Source organism: Centruroides vittatus, unplaced genomic scaffold (assembly GCF_030686945.1).
Source record: "Centruroides vittatus isolate TY-2023 unplaced genomic scaffold, ASM3068694v2 scaffold_3315, whole genome shotgun sequence".
Lineage (NCBI taxonomy): Eukaryota > Metazoa > Arthropoda > Arachnida > Scorpiones > Buthidae > Centruroides > Centruroides vittatus.
In genome coordinates, this window is record NW_027122703.1 from 3,962,979 (window position 1) to 3,981,267 (window position 18,289).

Consider the following 18,289-nt stretch of genomic DNA (forward strand, 5'->3'; position numbering starts at 1 on the left):
AAGAGGCCCTCTTAGTGCCCACAGGGCGGAAAGAGTTAAAAAAAAAAAAAAAAAAAAAAACCTAAATATTTAAATTTTTATTCGAAAATATTCAAAACACTATTTACTCGTAAGCAAGTAATTTATTATTTTTTATTTGATTTAATAATAAGTTAAATTAAATGTCTTTTATACATTTATATTTATTTTAAAATTATTGCAATTTTAATAATGCTTTAAGTGACAAATTCCGATAGGAGTATTTAAAGTTGTTTTGTTTAGTTACCATAGAAACGAAATTTAAATAGGTTTAACATTTTTTTCAAAGAAAAAATAAAAACAAAAGTAATAATTAAATATAAAAGAAATATAACATTGTTTTTTTAAAAGTTAAATATGAAATATTTTTAAATTAATGTATTATTTAATATTAATAGTTGGTTTATATTTTTTACTATGTTTTAGAAGGAAAAGTGATGGCTGAGATTGGACTCCACACTTTGCTTATTAACAGCAAAGCCCGAGAGATGGTAATTACTATAGTTTAATAAATTTAAGTACACAATATATTCATCTATAAAGTGATTACAAAGTCCTAATTCATCATCATCAACTCTGGGGTCATCACCAGTTGGTGTCTGATGCCTTTTCCATTATTTCCTTTCATTTCTTTCTATCCATTGTTAAGTTTCTCAATTCCTGTACATTTGCTTCAAACTACCTCTTCAAGTCATTAGTCTATTTTCTATATGGTCTGCATCTTTTGTTAGATCCGTCCATAATACCATAGACTGGAGTCTTAATTTTTCTGTTTTCATTTATTCTTGTGATGTGTCTAAACTGTTAAAGTTTGTTGTATAATTTTTTGTAAGAGATTCTTTTTTATATATATCCTATTATAAAGTTCTTTGTTTGTGACTTTTTGCATCCATCCTATTTGTAAGATATTTTGGGGATACTATAGATTACCACCTATGGAATTTCGGGTCTTTGGATATATATCTGAACTCAGGAGACTGAGACGAGTTCAACAATACCCTACTTTTGGACTGGAGACGAAAAATAATAAAGTTATCATACTTTTTTTCCAGTGATCATGCGATGATAGGGAGTCGCGTCTCTTGTCATTAAAATTGCCTTTAGTAGACGTTTTTTCCTCTTTTTTTACTTTGTTCAAGAACTACCGTGAATCAATAACTAGTGACGTTTAGCACATGGCGGCCTGGCGGCAGCTCCCCTCCAGGAGGTCAGTTGGGAGCACGAACAATGGGAACGGCCGCCATGTTCGCTGCCATAAGTAACGTTAACCGAAATGGCGATTGCGTGATGATCGAAAGTCATGTTGCTCTCTCCGCTCTCGTATCGCGTGTTTAACCCTCCGGGAGATGACCATAGTCTGACGTCATGGTTTTCAGACTTTACCGCAAGATGGCAGTACTAGCAACTATGGTGCTGTCTGCATGAGAGCATTAAAAAGTATAACAACTTAAAAAGTATCATAACTTTTTTATTTTTCGTCTCCGGTCCAAAAATAGGGTACCGTTGAACTCGTCTCGGTCCTGAGTTCAAATATATAATCAAAGTCCTGAAATTCCATAGGTGGTAATCTATAGTACACCCGATATTTCTGTAACAATTTCTTTCAAATGCTAATATCTTCCTTTCTATATCTTTTGTTATTACTCATTCCTAATATATGCTAGATAGGAATTATCTGTATGCTCCTCTCTGCACACATTTTAATTTTCCTTTGCCATTCTTGGTATTTTTTATATTGATAGTTTGATGTCATTGGTATAAGAGGAAAAGAATGATACATATGAAGATTTCAGTAGATAGAATGAAACTATCTTTTCGTCCAGAAAGAGACTTCTCAATTTCAAGATCTCGGCCTCCCTTTTTATAGAAGTCTTAGGCAGGTGTAGTTTATGCACCACCCACAAATAGCAAACTGTCTTTTGATGTTATTTTAATATTTGGACAAAAATAAAATAAAATAATAATAATAAATAAATAAACTTGGAATACAATCTCATACATTGAGACAGTGCTGTAACTAGGCAGATAAGCACAGGATAAGAGGGGCCTGAAATGGATATAAAAAAAAATAAAAATAAACAAATATTTAATAAATATAAACATTAAATAAATATAATTACATTTTTATTTTAAAATTTTGGTGCCATGGAAGTTAATTCCTTAACGTTTTTTGTTGAAATTAAAAATTATTGACCATTTCTATTGTATTCGTTGTTATTTTTCCAACAAAAAGGATCAAAAATAAAATTGTGCACATTGCACATGAACAGTTATGGCACTAGTTATGGAGCTTTTGTGACCATTCTACATAAAAGAATTTGAATTAATGTCCCAGTTAATTATTTACATTTTTTTTTTAACATAATATGAAAAAAGCACACCATAGCAACATATATGTAAGTTTAAATCAAATATAAAATATTTCAAATAATATATTATAGAAATTGCTTTTAAAAAACTATTTTCCTTCAATTTATTATTTTATCTTTATGTTTTTAATGATAAAAACAATTTAATTTATTTTAGAAGATAAATTCCTTAACAGAGTCTAGGAATAATTAAATAAAAATAAGTAGTACTAAATTATACTTTAATTTACTATAAAAATTAAATTTGAATTTGATATATATATATCATATTGATTTAAATCATATTGATCATGATGATCTAAATCATATTGATTTAGATGATATATATATATATATATATCATCTAAAGAGACTTTTCAAGATCTCATATATATATATAAAATTTATTTTTATGAAAAATCTAAAAGACAAATTTAACTGATGAAATTATATTGTTTATCATATTTATAAAAAATATTGAAAATTTGTTATTTAAATAAAAATGGAGAAAACTCTGAGATCGACATTATATGTACATTTTCTTATCACAAGCATTTTCAACAAATCTGTAGTGAATAAATTCTTCAAACCTGTTAACCGGAGTCGATCTATTTTTAGACTTGCAAACGTTTTCACAGCCCCTCTTGGGCTCTTCTTCAGGCTTCGTCGTATAGGCCGTTAATGTTCGAATAAACATTCGATTTGAATTTCTTTTCCGAATATTATCACGTGCAACAGCTGGATATTTGTATTGTGCATGCTCCTTGCTCCTCCCTTTAAACACTGTTTTCTAGCAAAACCTGCCATGCACTGGATAGGATCATTTCTTCCTTATGATTAACGCACGTACTACGTAATCCTGCCTTAAATATCTCCATGGCTTCTAGCCATTTCAATTGCTGTGGGTTATAGCTGGGTATAATGATTTTTGCATGCAGGTCTGCCGTTATCTCCTCTTCCGACGCGTACGTTGCCAGGGCCGTAGTGTATCTACCGTGCTGCATGTCTGACTCGTGCTCTTTTAACCTCACCTTTAACACACATTTCGTGGAACCAATATATGTTAGTTGTCTATCGCACCTGTGGTCTTCTAGTGGTACCGTATATACTCCCGGAAACCTTTCGGGGTTTGGTGGGTCTTTGCCGTTGCTTAATATTCTGAAGAGAGTTTGACATCTTCTGTACGCGATGTTAATTCCTTGTCGCTTGGCCACGGTGTTGTAGATGGATTTCAGCACTGGATTGTATGAGATAGATATCCTTTCATTTTCTTCTTCTCTGATATTCGATGGTTGTCCTGTCGGATTATTTGCCTTTTGGGAATTCTCATGTCTTCTAGACGACTTTTCAATGAGAGCTTTGCTGTATCCATGGCTTATAGCAATATTTTTGATATGAAGGAGCTCCGTTTCGAGCACTTTTTTCTTAGAGGAGTGCGTATGAGCCCTTCTCACTAATTCTCAGAAGGCAGCTATTTTGTATTGAAAAGGATCATATGAATTTCTTGGGATATATGTGTGGAACGTGCTAGGCTTTCGGTATACTGATGTGAGTATATTAGTTCCTTCAAAGTTGATATCAATATCCAAGAAGTGCACCCTCGATGAGTCGTGTCGCTCCACCTCTAATGTTAACCCAGTAAGGATTACTGTTTATTTTTCCTTGAGGCCATAAACAGTAATCCTTATGGGTTAACATTAGAGGTGGAGCGACACGACTCATCGAGGGTGCACTTCTTGGATATTGATATCAACTTTGAAGGAACTAATATACTCACATCAGTATACCGAAAGCCTAGCACGTTCCACACATATATCCCAAGAAATTCATATGATCCTTTTCAATACAAAATAGCTGCCTTCTGAGAATTAGTGAGAAGGGCTCATACGCACTCCTCTAAGAAAAAAGTGCTCGAAACGGAGCTCCTTCATATCAAAAATATTGCTATAAGCCATGGATACAGCAAAGCTCTCATTGAAAAGTCGTCTAGAAGACATGAGAATTCCCAAAAGGCAAATAATCCGACAGGACAACCATCGAATATCAGAGAAGAAGAAAATGAAAGGATATCTATCTCATACAATCCAGTGCTGAAATCCATCTACAACACCGTGGCCAAGCGACAAGGAATTAACATCGCGTACAGAAGATGTCAAACTCTCTTCAGAATATTAAGCAACGGCAAAGACCCACCAAACCCCGAAAGGTTTCCGGGAGTATATACGGTACCACTAGAAGACCACAGGTGCGATAGACAACTAACATATATTGGTTCCACGAAATGTGTGTTAAAGGTGAGGTTAAAAGAGCACGAGTCAGACATGCAGCACGGTAGATACACTACGGCCCTGGCAACGTACGCGTCGGAAGAGGAGATAACGGCAGACCTGCATGCAAAAATCATTATACCCAGCTATAACCCACAGCAATTGAAATGGCTAGAAGCCATGGAGATATTTAAGGCAGGATTACGTAGTACGTGCGTTAATCATAAGGAAGAAATGATCCTATCCAGTGCATGGCAGGTTTTGCTAGAAAACAGTGTTTAAAGGGAGGAGCAAGGAGCATGCACAATACAAATATCCAGCTGTTGCACGTGATAATATTCGGAAAAGAAATTCAAATCGAATGTTTATTCGAACATTAACGGCCTATACGACGAAGCCTGAAGAAGAGCCCAAGAGGTGCTGTGAAAATGTTTGCAAGTCTAAAAATAGATCAACTCCGGTTAACAGGTTTGAAGAATTTATTTAATTATTTCACCGGTGTGTAGAGAGATTGTATAAACCTGTAGAGTCATCATCAGGCGAATAATGAACCTATCAATTTCAACGAACCTATAGGCTTTGTCATCAAGCGTCATCAGGTTGTACCTAAGTCTATTTCTCTTAAGTACAAAGCCTTTTCACCATGTCTACAATGGTTACTTCCAAGTGTGGAAAAGTCTCTCCTCGCAAAGCTGATTAGGAACAAACACATTCTTAACGGTTTTGACAAAAGTTTTAATTTAAATTTTAAGCATTCTGTTCTTTATGAGATTATTTCCATATTTGCCTGATGACAACGACTATAGGTTCGCCAAAAGTGCTTGCGATAAGAAAACGTATATATAACGCCAATCTCAGTGTTTTCTCCATTTTATCATATAGTATTTGGCATGAAAATCATCCCATTGATCATTAAATAAATACATTTTTTCGGAGAATTCTGTTCAAATTTAAAGTTTATGATACTTTCAAGTAATTCTGTCTATTTTTAGGAATTTAAAAATATTTTGAAAAATCCAAAATTAATATTAAATTTTAAAAAAATTCAAAAATTAAAAGTTTTTTTGATTCTTCTATTTGTAATTTTAGTTAAGTTTTTTACAAAGTCTTTTAGTTGAAAAGTATATTTATGTTCTTAGGAAGAACAAAAAGAAAAAACTAGAAGAAGGAATTTACTCATTTTAATTCATCATTATCTAAATGAGCAAGGGTAAGAAAATATTTATTTATTAATCAGTTTTTTTATTTATGTTTAGATGTATTTCACATTAACTATAGTTTAAATATAATATCTTAGTTTGTGATTAATAGTATTATCATAATAACTATTAAATATTATAATTATTTAGCATTGATTTATATTTATAATTGGGCTACAATTTGAAAAAATTGTAGACCTATAAATGTTCACTGTCATCCATTTGTCTGTCTTTCTTTCCTTAATCTTGAGAATGGTGTTAGATAAATAAAATTCAAGACCAGATATGGAAAACTTAGGGGCAGGAGGCCTCAATTAACTATATATGAACTTTTGATGCAAACCAGAAGTTGTGTTATTTCAATTCAAAAATTTTCCCCTGCAAGGAGTTAGATAGATGACTGGCATGACTCCATTGCTAAAGGAAAAGTATGATGTACAGAGGCAAGACACTACAGTAGTAATTTGAGGTGGAGATCATATAGTTTAAATTAAATAAGTTAAAAATATGATTAAAAATTGCAGCTCAGCATTGTGACAATGTCGCAATAAATAATTGCTCATTTTTAATATATATTTTATGATTTTTACTGATGATTGATTATTTTATCAAATTAATTATATTTACAAAAACTTTTAAGTCTAATTTACAATAGACTTAAAAGTTTTTATTTATATGTTGGTACATTATAATTATGTATGTACTTATAAAATGAATTTTTAAAAATGTTTTTAAAATATAAAATGTACATAAATAACTTAAAATATTATTTAATTTATTAATAATATTATTTAATATTATTTTTGTGGTCCAAATATCATAGCCATACCTTGGACCTTTTTTTATACGCATTTGCCATATTTTTAAGCAGCATAACCTTGTCCTACCACTATCCCCACTTCCAAACCTATGCAAGCTCATTTGCAATGGTAGGGACAAGTTTTCTACTCTCAAGAAGTCGGGGGAAGTCTATGCTGTTTCACTGGAGAATCTTGCAACGGGAGTAAACACAAGCTGTATCGGGGCCACTACTAGAATGCTTGCCAGCTGCCTTACGGAGCACCAAGAGGATGTTGTGAGGGGTAGGCATACCACAGAACTTACAAAAAAGGTACTTGAGCAGGGCTACAACCCGCTATGGTCCCAATCAATTATGCTCAAGAATTGTAAAAATCGGAAACACGTTTTTATATGGGAATCTCTTCTTACTATTACCTTGGATACATGCGACACTCCTACCCTCCACCTGCCCAGTGTATGGGTTACGCTGTACAAGTGATTAAGCAACTATTAGCATTTTCCAGTATATGTATAGCGTGAGCCTGGATCCACTCATGCGCCGCTTCACATATCACGGAGCTTACTTATTGTTCAATTTCGAACACATTTGAATATTTGTTACGTGTTCTTAATGGTTGAGTTAAGCTTTGGGCTGATTTCTTTTCTTCCAGAGTATTTTAAATTATTTAATAAACATTAATTTATTATAATTATTAAATTTAATAAGAGATGGCATCTAACACCTACCTCTGATATCAAATTACTTAAAATTTAATTATTAATAGTAGCAGAAAAATAGCCTAATACATTACAGCAATCATTTGGCTCTAATTAGAATATACTTTAAAACTATTTTGCTGTTGACTCAGAATTCAATAAAGTGAGGTATCAAACTATTATGAATTAAAATTTTTGTGATGGCATCAAATATTGCTTATAATAATACAATTTTTAATCTGGTTTCTAAATTTTTAAGATTGCATCTTATTATTGATAGAATTGAGTTTTGAGTTAACTGTCTTTTAATGTTAATTAAAAAATAAATAAATAAAAACTTTCCAAAAATTATCTATATTATCAAAAACTACAGATAAATGCTTATCTGTGGTTTTTTTAGTTACTATTAAATATTTTTAATAATCAAAAATATTTCTAAAATTAAAAAGTTGTTTTTGAATTTTAACTTAAATATGTAAATAAAGAAATTTATATTGATAATATATGGTTTTAAGATAAGAACTATGAAGGTAGTAAATCTGATGATTGATTATTTTAGCAAATTAATTATATTTACAAGAAATAAATAAATAAAAGTTATAGAAATTTAGAAAAATATTATACAATAGGCTTTGATTTTCATTTCTAATATAATTTATCATTATCAACTGAATTTTCAAAAGATATAATTGATAATTTAGATATATTAGGTCAGCTGAGAATTTAAATGATGAAGTAGCAATTAATTTGAATCAATATGAAGTTTGTGATAACATCAACTTGGAAATAATTTTACAAGAATTTGAAGTATTCTACTATGCTAAGTTTCGAAAATATCCACACTTAACAAAAAAGTCAAATGAAGGTAGGATAGTTAAATGAAATTAAATGTTTTGTAAAAAATTTTATTTTTTCATCAGGAAAATTAATTTAAGATAACTGATATACCATGTTTATTTTAATTAATAGAAGTATCAATATTACTAAAAACACAAAAGGGACATATAGACATATATAGCACTGCACATTATTGCCAATAAAGATATATTGTTTAATTCTTGAATACTCAGATTATGTTTTTATTTTTAATATTTATTATATAAATTCTTAGTTTATGTAAATAAAATAAAACAAATAACTTACTGGAATATAAATATTTAAAATAGCCAACACCTTAGTATTTCCAGCAATGATGTGTTTAATAAAATAAAAACGTTTTTGACTATATTAAATTAAATTAATTAAATTAAATTAATTTAATTTAATTAATTTAACGTTTAAATTAAAAACGTTTAAATTAAATTAAACGTTTTTAATTAAATTAATTAAAAACGTTTTAATAAAATAAAAACGTAACTGAAGACTATTAAAAATAGTCTTCAGTTAAGCAACTTTAAAACAAAAGAATGTAATAATAGAACGCAAGCCATACAACGGTTTAAAAAATCTGAAAATAATTCCAATGTATAGCACATGACATTTACATAGGAAAATGGAACAAAAAGGAAAGTAAAAATAAAATAAATTAAAGTATTAAGAAAATTAATCATCGTAGTAAAAAGATTTCCATGTGGAGGATAAAGATTCAGCATCTCTATGGTTGATGCATCCCTTGTCATTATGGGCCTTGTAAATTTCATGTTTTTCAATATGTTTAAGTACTTGTTTGTTGGCAGCGGTCCTAATTATGGGTGCTTTGTCCCAATGAACATTAATATCTTGATGTTTAGTGAAGGCTGCAAGGACAGTTTTTCATGATGAAATATTTATGCTCTTTAAGCCTCTATTTTAACAGCCTCATAGTGGCACTAATGTAAACCAGATCTGAATTAAAACGGCAGTCACTTAAAGGAACAGAATACACTCCTGTACTATTGTTTTGGTTTTCTTTCTTTCTTATCATTTCGTAAAATTCTATAAATCCTAGGGTTACGTTGATAAATCATTTTGAAATTATTCTTGTGGGCTATTTTTTTTAATCATTGTGTGTAGGAAAGGAATATAGTTGAGAATTACTTTTCGTCCATTGGTTCGTAGGGTTTGTAAATAAAATAATTTCTCAATAGTAGTCTTTTTTTCATGTGTCTTTCTGATGTATGTTCACTTTAGCAAACTTAGTGCATTTTAAGATTTAAAAAGTACACAGTTGTTAAAATTGCTATTAATAATTATGATATTTAAGAAAAATACTTGAAAAACATTCACATACGCAGGGCTTAAAGTGACTCTCTTTTTTAGCTTTTTTTCATAGCTCCTCTCTTTTTTAGCTTTTTCTGAGAAAAAAACACTTTTTTAGCTTTTTTCACTTCCCATGTGAAATTTTTTTTTCGTAAATGCACTCAGGAGCGAAATAGCAACCAGCACTTCCCCGTATGCCTTATGGACCATGTGCGACATGTTAAGGCACTGTCGTATACACATGTAGTGTACTACATTTATATAAACCAGGGGTGGCCAGACTTTTTAGAACTTGAGCCATATATTGAAAACAGAATTCGTTGAAGAGCCACATATACATATATACATATTTTTCCACAGCTAAAGACAAATTTGGTCAGTTTTTATATAGTAAAATAAACAGTACTAACACAATTTTGAAAAAATCACATTTATTAATTAACTTGCATGACAATAAAAAAAATCACATTGATACATAAAGCTTTAAAAGATTGCACCACTATTAAAAATAATAACAATAAATCGACTGATTAACGCAAAAAAAAAAAAATACAAAACGAAATCATTTAATATTTAGTATTTACTAGTTGAAGGATAAATGTGTAAATTGGAAACTGAGTTTGGATAATTTGGTGTGTAATTTGTAACGGCACTTCTGAGCAATTCATTTAAATGGGAATTGGTAAGCTGCGAACGAAATTTCAATTTAATAAATTTCATATTAGAATATAAAGATTCAACTTCATACGTTGACCCAAATAATGATAACAGTCGACATGCTGCATTTTTTAAATGACCATAATTATAATTATTTTTTCTACTAATGTTTTTACGTATTATGTTATTTAATAAATATTACATTTATTTTTTAATAAATAATGTATAACGCTATCACATTTTGACTTTTTTATTTCAAACAATATATTATTTATTTTATATTATCCAGGAATCATACATAAAAAATAATAAAAGCAAAATTAAAAAAAATAAAAACAAATTTGGTATAAATTTAAGTATCTTGCAGTGAGTCACAAGTATACTAGAAAAGAGCCGCATGTGGCTCAAGAGCCACAGTTTGGCCACCGTGGATATAGACTAACAAAACGAGGAGCTTTCCAAAGCTTGATACTCTGCACATGCTGTAGGAATTTGCACTTGGGTTCTCCTTGCTTGTATCCTTGTGAAATACCGATCTCCACAGCGCTTCGATATAATCACGCTGCATTAAGTCAAGTACACTTCTAGTTTGGCGTTAAGAGTTATTTTTATACAGCATTATTTTTAGCATTTGTATTTATTTAAGCGCAGTGGACAAAAGAAAGAAATAGATTTTATTTAATACTAACAGTAGAAACTCATGTTTTAGCAACAGAAAATCATTTAGAACCCAATACTTTCTGAAGTAAGTTGCTAAGCAAACTTCTTCCCAACCACCTGCTATTCTTTAGTTTAAACGATGACATTTACTCGTTTTTGACTACCGTAGAAAAACCGAAAAAATAATTGTTGAGCGATAATAAATTTGATTTCTACTGTTATTATTAAATAAAATGTTGTAGGACACTCGTTTCAAAGCTTGTATCTTTCTAGCACTCTGTAAAATTAAAGATCGAGTGAATCTCGTGCCAGGAAATACAAGATTTTAAACTAATATCCTAAATATTAATAACTTCTGTAGAGACAATCTTTAGACAAAGACAAAAGTTTGGTTTTAAGTGGGTGCTTATATATTTGGCATGCACCATGGTTTTCTGCATTCTAACGGTGTCCTTCATTTTCCATTTTGACAAACTTTAAAACTCTTCATGCATGTGCGCATTTGAACAGCTGCGGTCAATCCGGCACCAAATTAAAAAATTAATTTGTAAATATTTAGCGTCGAAAAACCACTATTTTCACTTTAATCTAGCTTTTCGATATGCTTCTAGTCAAACTCAGTCAAAAAATTAATTTAATTATAATTTATTGAAGATTTTAATATTTTAATATTAGAAAGTAATTAGCATAAATTACATGGTGTCATGTCTCATCTTCGCTCCCGTTCAAGTTTATTGTCTTATACATGCACCAATGTTTGTTTTTACTTCTGCTGGGGTTTTATTTCAACTTCGACTATTTTGTTACGCAAAGCGGGGAGACGGGCATCATGTGATTGCGTACCTGACTTTTTACAAGTTTCCTTACCTCGAAAGAAACTTATACTTTTTCTTGATTTTAATTATTATTAATTAACTTTTTTGATGGATTCTTATATCTTTGTATTATCTAAAGTTGCAGATATAAATGCGTAAAACTTTATTTAAAAAATTGTTTTTCTTATATTTTAAAATTCAAAAATAAATTAAATATCAGAAATGCTAAACTATAAGTACAGTGTGTTTTACATTATCATTGCAAACAGATACAGCCAATTATTTTATAAATGTATTTATTATTTTAATTTTTATAAATTATTTAATTTGATGCGACGTAATCAATTAATTACTGTGGCGCTTTAACATGGGCGTAGCCAGGAAAGGGCATGGGTGGGCACACCCCCAGTTAACCTGGTTCCCCTCCCCAGAAAATTACAGCCCGGCCCCACGCAGTTAACTTGGTGCCCCTCCCCAGAAAATTACAGCTTCTACTAGGCCCCCCATAACAACGCGTTAATTAATATGGAGGCGAGACTTGATTCAATTACTTTTTCATTTCAGACGTTAATTACAGTGTTATTTTAATGTAATTTTATACATAATGTATGTTTATTATAATTAATAAATCTATATAGGAATAATATCTGTGTCTAATAAAACAAAGCGATTATAAAAATGAAAAGCATGCGTTCCATCTCTATCTTTTGTAAGCGAAATTTTATGATTTTAATTTTTAAAAGATGAGATTTTTATTTATAATTTCTGTAATTTGATCTATAAGAGCAAAAAACTAAACTTATCAAATATCAACTCTCTGTAAATAATTTCATCATTTACTTATTAATGTCAGATTTGTTAAATTTCATGGGATTGTATTATTTTTCAACTTGAGGGAAGTAGAAAGCTTTGTATTGTGGCTACACGCCATGCTTAAGGTGTATATTTTTTATGTAATTGTATCGTTTTTATATTTTATACTTTCTTTATTTCCTTTATTCCTCTCTTTCTAACCTCTTTGTCCATTCTTCCTGGAATGTATCTATTGTTCTTACCCTTCCTTAGTGAGTTCGATGACTCACCCCTGAAAACAAAAGAGGGAGTGCAGCTCTGAGGGAAGAAAGGGGAACACGTGTGTCATTCTGAGGCGAGAACTCGAGTAGGAAGGAAGGATAGTGGAGTCTCCCGAGTATACCTAGTATCAAGAGAAGATAGAGAGAAGATCGATTTGAATGGCAGTATTTTGGAGAAAATAAAAAGGAGTGAAAGTGTTCGCCGATCCCCGTTCCCACCGTAATACTTCGGCCGGTAGTTTCGTCATCACCATCTAGTCGTGGGTACCCGCTTTCCTGTATATTCTTGACATCCTCTTTCTTTTATTTCTTTATCTTATATACTAGTTTTAGTTCATAACTTAAGCGATCTTGTCGGGAAATCTTATTGTATATTATAATTAAGGTTTATATTTTAAGATAATATTGTCGGGAAATTTTATTGTATATTATAATTAAGGTTTATATTTTAAGGTAATATTGTCGAGAAATTTTATTGTAATAGTTTCGGTATTTGCTCTCGGATATTGTCGGTGGGAAAGGTACTTGTTGGTATCCACTGTATCCTGTTTGTTTACGAGCAAGGAAATAAAACTCATTGTGTTTTGTTCCTCTCATTTCGTCTCTTTGTCTTCGTACTGCTCGTAACTATCACAGTATATTTTCTCCCGTGAAAGTAATAGACTCTGCCAGTTCCCCACTGTGAAGGACAACAAACTGCTAAATGTTTAATTACATTGTTTTCATAAACTCTCTTTTCTGTCAGTTGTGGGTCGAATGACTAACAAATTGTTTTATTGTATTCAGGGGAATAGATTTGGAGACTAGTATTACCAGTAATGAATGCTGTAATTTTATTTTTAATCATTTAAAAAATATTGATAAAATTACCAAATAAATGATTGGGTCACAATTACTAGTGGTACTGCTATATAACAGACATGGGCAAATGAGACTCCGAGAGCCGCATGCGGCTCTTTTTGAATTTTATGTGGCTCTTGCTGAAAGTGTTAATTTCTGCTTTTTATTATTATTTTTACAGCTTTATTTCCACAATTTTGTGAAAATATGTTTATTAAAAAAATTCAATACTTGTTCTATATTATATAATAAAATCCAGGTACAGAACTGCAGTATAGAATAAAAAAGTACAGAACTGCGGCTTCCATGCATTTTGCAAAACCTACATTTCGGCTCCCACTGAACTTTTGCTTGCCCACCCCTGCTATATAATGAACATGCAACCCACTGATTCTGTCAGAAGTTGTTTTTTTTCTTCTTTAATTACATTTTTTTTTTAATGAAGAAATCAAAAAATGTACCTTGAAATAAATGGCATTTGAAATTTGGCATGTTAGATGGAAACACATTCTGGTAGTTATGTTACTATTCCATTTGCTTTGCTGTGTAACAGCGGGAATTCTGTACAGCACACATGAAAACTTAATGCGGGCCTGTTCTGGCTTAATGCAGTCTTACTGGTCACTTCTCTGGAGTATAAACTCAGCCTAACTATTTTCATATTTAATCTTATCAGTCCACTTAATAATCAATCTAATATCATATGCAATGTTATTGATACAAAATATGTGTTCGTTTGTGTGTTTTTTTAATAATGCCTGTTTTCGTTCATTTTAACACTATTAGCTTTTTTAGCTTTTTTTCAGTGTGAACTCTCTTTTCTCACTTTTTTTTATTGCCATGACTGCTTTAAGCCCTGCATACGTATCCTAAAGATATTTTTAACAGTTTTTTACTTAATACAATATTTTTTTTTTATGTTTAACTTAAATTGTTTTAATTTTTATAATAAATGTTTCTGTTAAATATTTACAAAATATTTATACAAATGTTAGTTACACATTAATTGAAATAATTTCAGTGCTGAGATAATTTCAGATCTAACTGATTAGTAGAAAAGAAGAAGGAATTTATTGTTTTTTGAGTCTGTAACTAATTGCAAAAGTATTTTAAAGAAACCGTTTGTTTTTGCTTTAAAGAAATGATAAGTAATAATTTTTTTTGGTTGAGATAAAAGCAAGATGACTAATCAAATTTAAGTTAGACATTTATAAAGATATATTTGCAATCATCGCTAAGACAGGATTTAACCAACAGAGAATGTATACATTCATACTCATATACTATAAGAAAAGTGGTTTCTGAAATTTTGAATTATCAGTTTTTTCATAATTTAAAAATTAAACTTAAAAATAGAATAAACAATGCTTTTGTATTCATGTAAAATTATTACATTATACAGACTACAACTACAGGAAGTTTTGAAGGAAGCAGTCATCATGATAATAAATCAGAAAAATAAACATCACAGAAAAATGCTTTGAGCTCTACTCTGTGCCTTAAAATCATTGCACATACTTAATTTGGCTAAATATTAGAACATCTTAAGCAGTATCAGTGAAAGAAGTTTAGGGCAATGGGTTTATGAGTTAATAAGGGGAGATGAAATCAGGAGGAGCAGGATGTCCATGTTTCCTGGTAGTTAAACATGTCCTCATAAATATTGCATTTATAGAAAAATAATTAAAATTGGTTTGGTTTATTGTTACATCAATGTGACACATGAGCAATCTCCCGAGGATGATGCATTCTGGGAAGACTTTTTATTTAAAGCTCTCCCCAATTTAAGTGTTACTAATGTGAAAAAACCTGGAAAACTCCAGGTGGTCAATCTGTTAGTGATATGTGAACCTACGACTGACTATGGATGTTCTGTAGTTTTATCTGCTTGGTTACTGAATGGTACTTATTGGGCTGCAATTTGAAAATACTGTAGACCTATAAATTTCCACTGTCGTCCATCCATCCCTATCCTTTCTTAATAATCTTGAGAATGGAGTTAGATAGATGAAAATCATAAAAGAAAGAGAACCAGATTAACTATATATGAACTTCTGATTTGTACCACAAGTCACATTATTTCAATTCAAAAATTTTCTCCTGAATGGTGTTAGATGTATAACCAGCATGACTCTATTGCTAACAGGAAACGTATGGTGTACAGGGGGAAAACACTACTACACTCCACACAGGAAAGTGTTATGTGCTACCCAGGGCCGGATTTACATAGGGACATTTGGGGCCGGTGCCCAGGGCCCCCACAAAATAGGGACCCCCACAAAACTATGCTTAAACATAATTTTTTTTTCTTATTACTGTGACAGCCTACAGGCCTAATCGTGAGGGCCACAGGCAAAGAAAACCAAACCTGGGAAAAAAACCTATGAAACATCGAAAAATTTTGAGAAAAAAATTTTACATGGGTATTTTTCAATTAAATTAAAATAATTAGTTTTACACAATAAAATATATGTATGTTTACAATAACCTTATTTTTAAATGAAATTCACTACTTCCTTGTTGAAATCTAGTTGAAAGTACAGTATTTTGTGTAAATTTTCTAAATAATCAAATCTGCCTACTCTTAAAGGGGGCCCCCACCGAATTTGTGCCCAGGGCCCCTGGATTGGTAAATCCGGCCCTGGTGCTACCTGTTGCTGTAATGGCATAATGGCATGTCTATTTTATACTATATCTTTGTTTCAGTAATTCAGTGAATATAATATATTTTTATATTATATCCTTTTTTGTAAGAATTATATTTAGTTAATTATTTTGTTACGCTTTTTGCCAACAGATGGTGCTATGTGTAAAACCAACAATCAAATTTAGACAGAAATTGAATTGATATTTTGGGGTGGGATGTATGACATTATCTAAGTTGGAAGTATTTGAATGTGACTGCCGAGTTTTGTAGCTATTGGTCAAACAGCCTAGGCATGTATAGCGAACAAACAAGCAAACATTCTCATTTATATGTATAGATTAGTTCAAATTTTTCATGCATATATCTTATTTTTTCTATTAATCAATTTTTAAATTTTAATATCATTGTTCATTTTAATCTATGGTACAAAGTAATGTTTCAAAATAACAATGTTTTAATTTTTTTTTTATTTTCAATAGTTAATTAATATTTAGTTTTAGTTTAATTAGATAATGTTTTGTCAAATTTCATATTAATAAAATATTTGTTTTGTATTTCAGGAATAAAAGATGAAAATAATAAGAAAAAATTGCACAATAAGTACAGGTATCAGATTCTGAAATACTGTATTAAGAAATTTTTAATAATTTTAAATTAAATTTATTTAATTTTTTTAGTTAAAATTTGATGTAATATTGCTGTAACATAGTGTTGGAGTTGATCAAATGATTTTTAATGATTAAGTTATTAGTAATTGAATGATAGCAATAATTGCAAAATTATTATTTGGATAGCAGGGATATAATATTATATGAAATAGAGAGTAACAAATACAAAATGATGATTCATACTACAAAAATGTATATTTTAACTGATACCTATTGAAAACAAACTACAACACCCTTCCCATGTTGATTAGTTTCAATAGGACGTGTTAAATAAAAATCATTTTACATCTAATTTCTAAGCAAATTATAATATTTTATAAGTGATTATCAAATTTCTTATAAAATATTAGCTAAACATCAACCAAATGCCGAAATTCTATCGGGCTAGTTTAAGGCTAATAACTAAATAAATTACGTAAGCAATTTGGCTCTAGAGGGAGGCGTTAGGCACCATCTTATATTAACATTGATAATTATAATTTTTAATTAATTTAAATAATTAATTTAGAACCGCTGGGAGGAAAAAAAAAAATTTACTATTGGGACTGGAGGTCCAGATAGCGTAACTGGCAATGCATCTGCACGGCAAGCAGGAGTTGTGGGTTCAAGTCCCTCTCCAGGCTGATTTTTTCTCCCAGCGGTTCTAAATTATTTAAGTTAATTAATTAAAAATTATAATTATTAATGTTAATACGAGATGGCACCTAACACCTCCCTCTAGAGCCAAATTGCTTATGTAATTTATTTAGTTATTAGCCTTAAACTAGCCCGATAGAATTTTGGCATTTGGTTGATGTTTAGCTTTAATATATCGGGTTTAGAGATGTTGTTTATAAAATATTATTGTTTTTTACAGACTATAAGACGCTACCTAAATTTTGGAGGCAATTTTTTGAAGAAAAAAGTGCGTCTTATAGTCCATAAAATACGGTAGTTAATTAGACAATAATTTCAAATTTATTTTTTTTAAATTGTCAGTTTATTACTGTTGCCTATACTTGTAGATTTTGTTTTACTCTTTCTGCCTTGTTGGTACTAAGAAGACCTTTTAGTCTTAAGCATCATGGGTTCAGCGAAGTCCACGGTGGGATAGCTGAGGGATAGTACCAGACATATCTGGGATAGACCATCCCTGAAAATCAAGGGCGTCGCCAGCCAGTGGGCCAGGGGGGGCCAAGATGATATAAATTGATAGAGGATATGAATTGTATGTAGGTAAAATAAAAACGATTCATAAATTTTAAGAAGCTTAAGAAGATTATTTTAATTAAAACATAATCTTCTTGGGTTTTTCGCGCGGGAATTATAAATCGGGCAATAAATGAAATTGAAACATTTTAAATGGACACATTTAAATAATTTTTTTCGTATGTCTAGGGGGGCAACTGCCCCTCTGCCCCCCTCTGGCGACGCCCTTGCTGA

General features: G+C 30.7%; 1 protein-coding gene across 3 annotated transcripts in view; it reads left to right on the forward strand.

Moving 5' to 3' along the window:
• The first annotated feature begins 240 nt into the window (after positions 1 to 240).
• The window catches only part of LOC136988471 (katanin p60 ATPase-containing subunit A-like 2), a 50,426-nt gene continuing 32,377 nt past the window's right edge, over positions 241 to 18,289 (forward strand). Inside the window, exons 1-5 of one of the 3 annotated variants that reach the window (XM_067286330.1) lie at positions 241 to 287; positions 445 to 509; positions 5,773 to 5,843; positions 8,031 to 8,194; positions 16,760 to 16,805. In XM_067286330.1, coding sequence (XP_067142431.1) covers positions 456 to 509; positions 5,773 to 5,843; positions 8,031 to 8,194; positions 16,760 to 16,805 — 335 coding nt within the window. In that variant the 5' untranslated portion in view covers positions 241 to 287; positions 445 to 455. Of the gene's footprint in view, positions 325 to 441; positions 510 to 5,772; positions 5,844 to 8,030; positions 8,195 to 16,759; positions 16,806 to 18,289 lie in introns of those variants that run through there. The other 2 variants (XM_067286331.1, XM_067286332.1) reach the window with 2 other exon arrangements.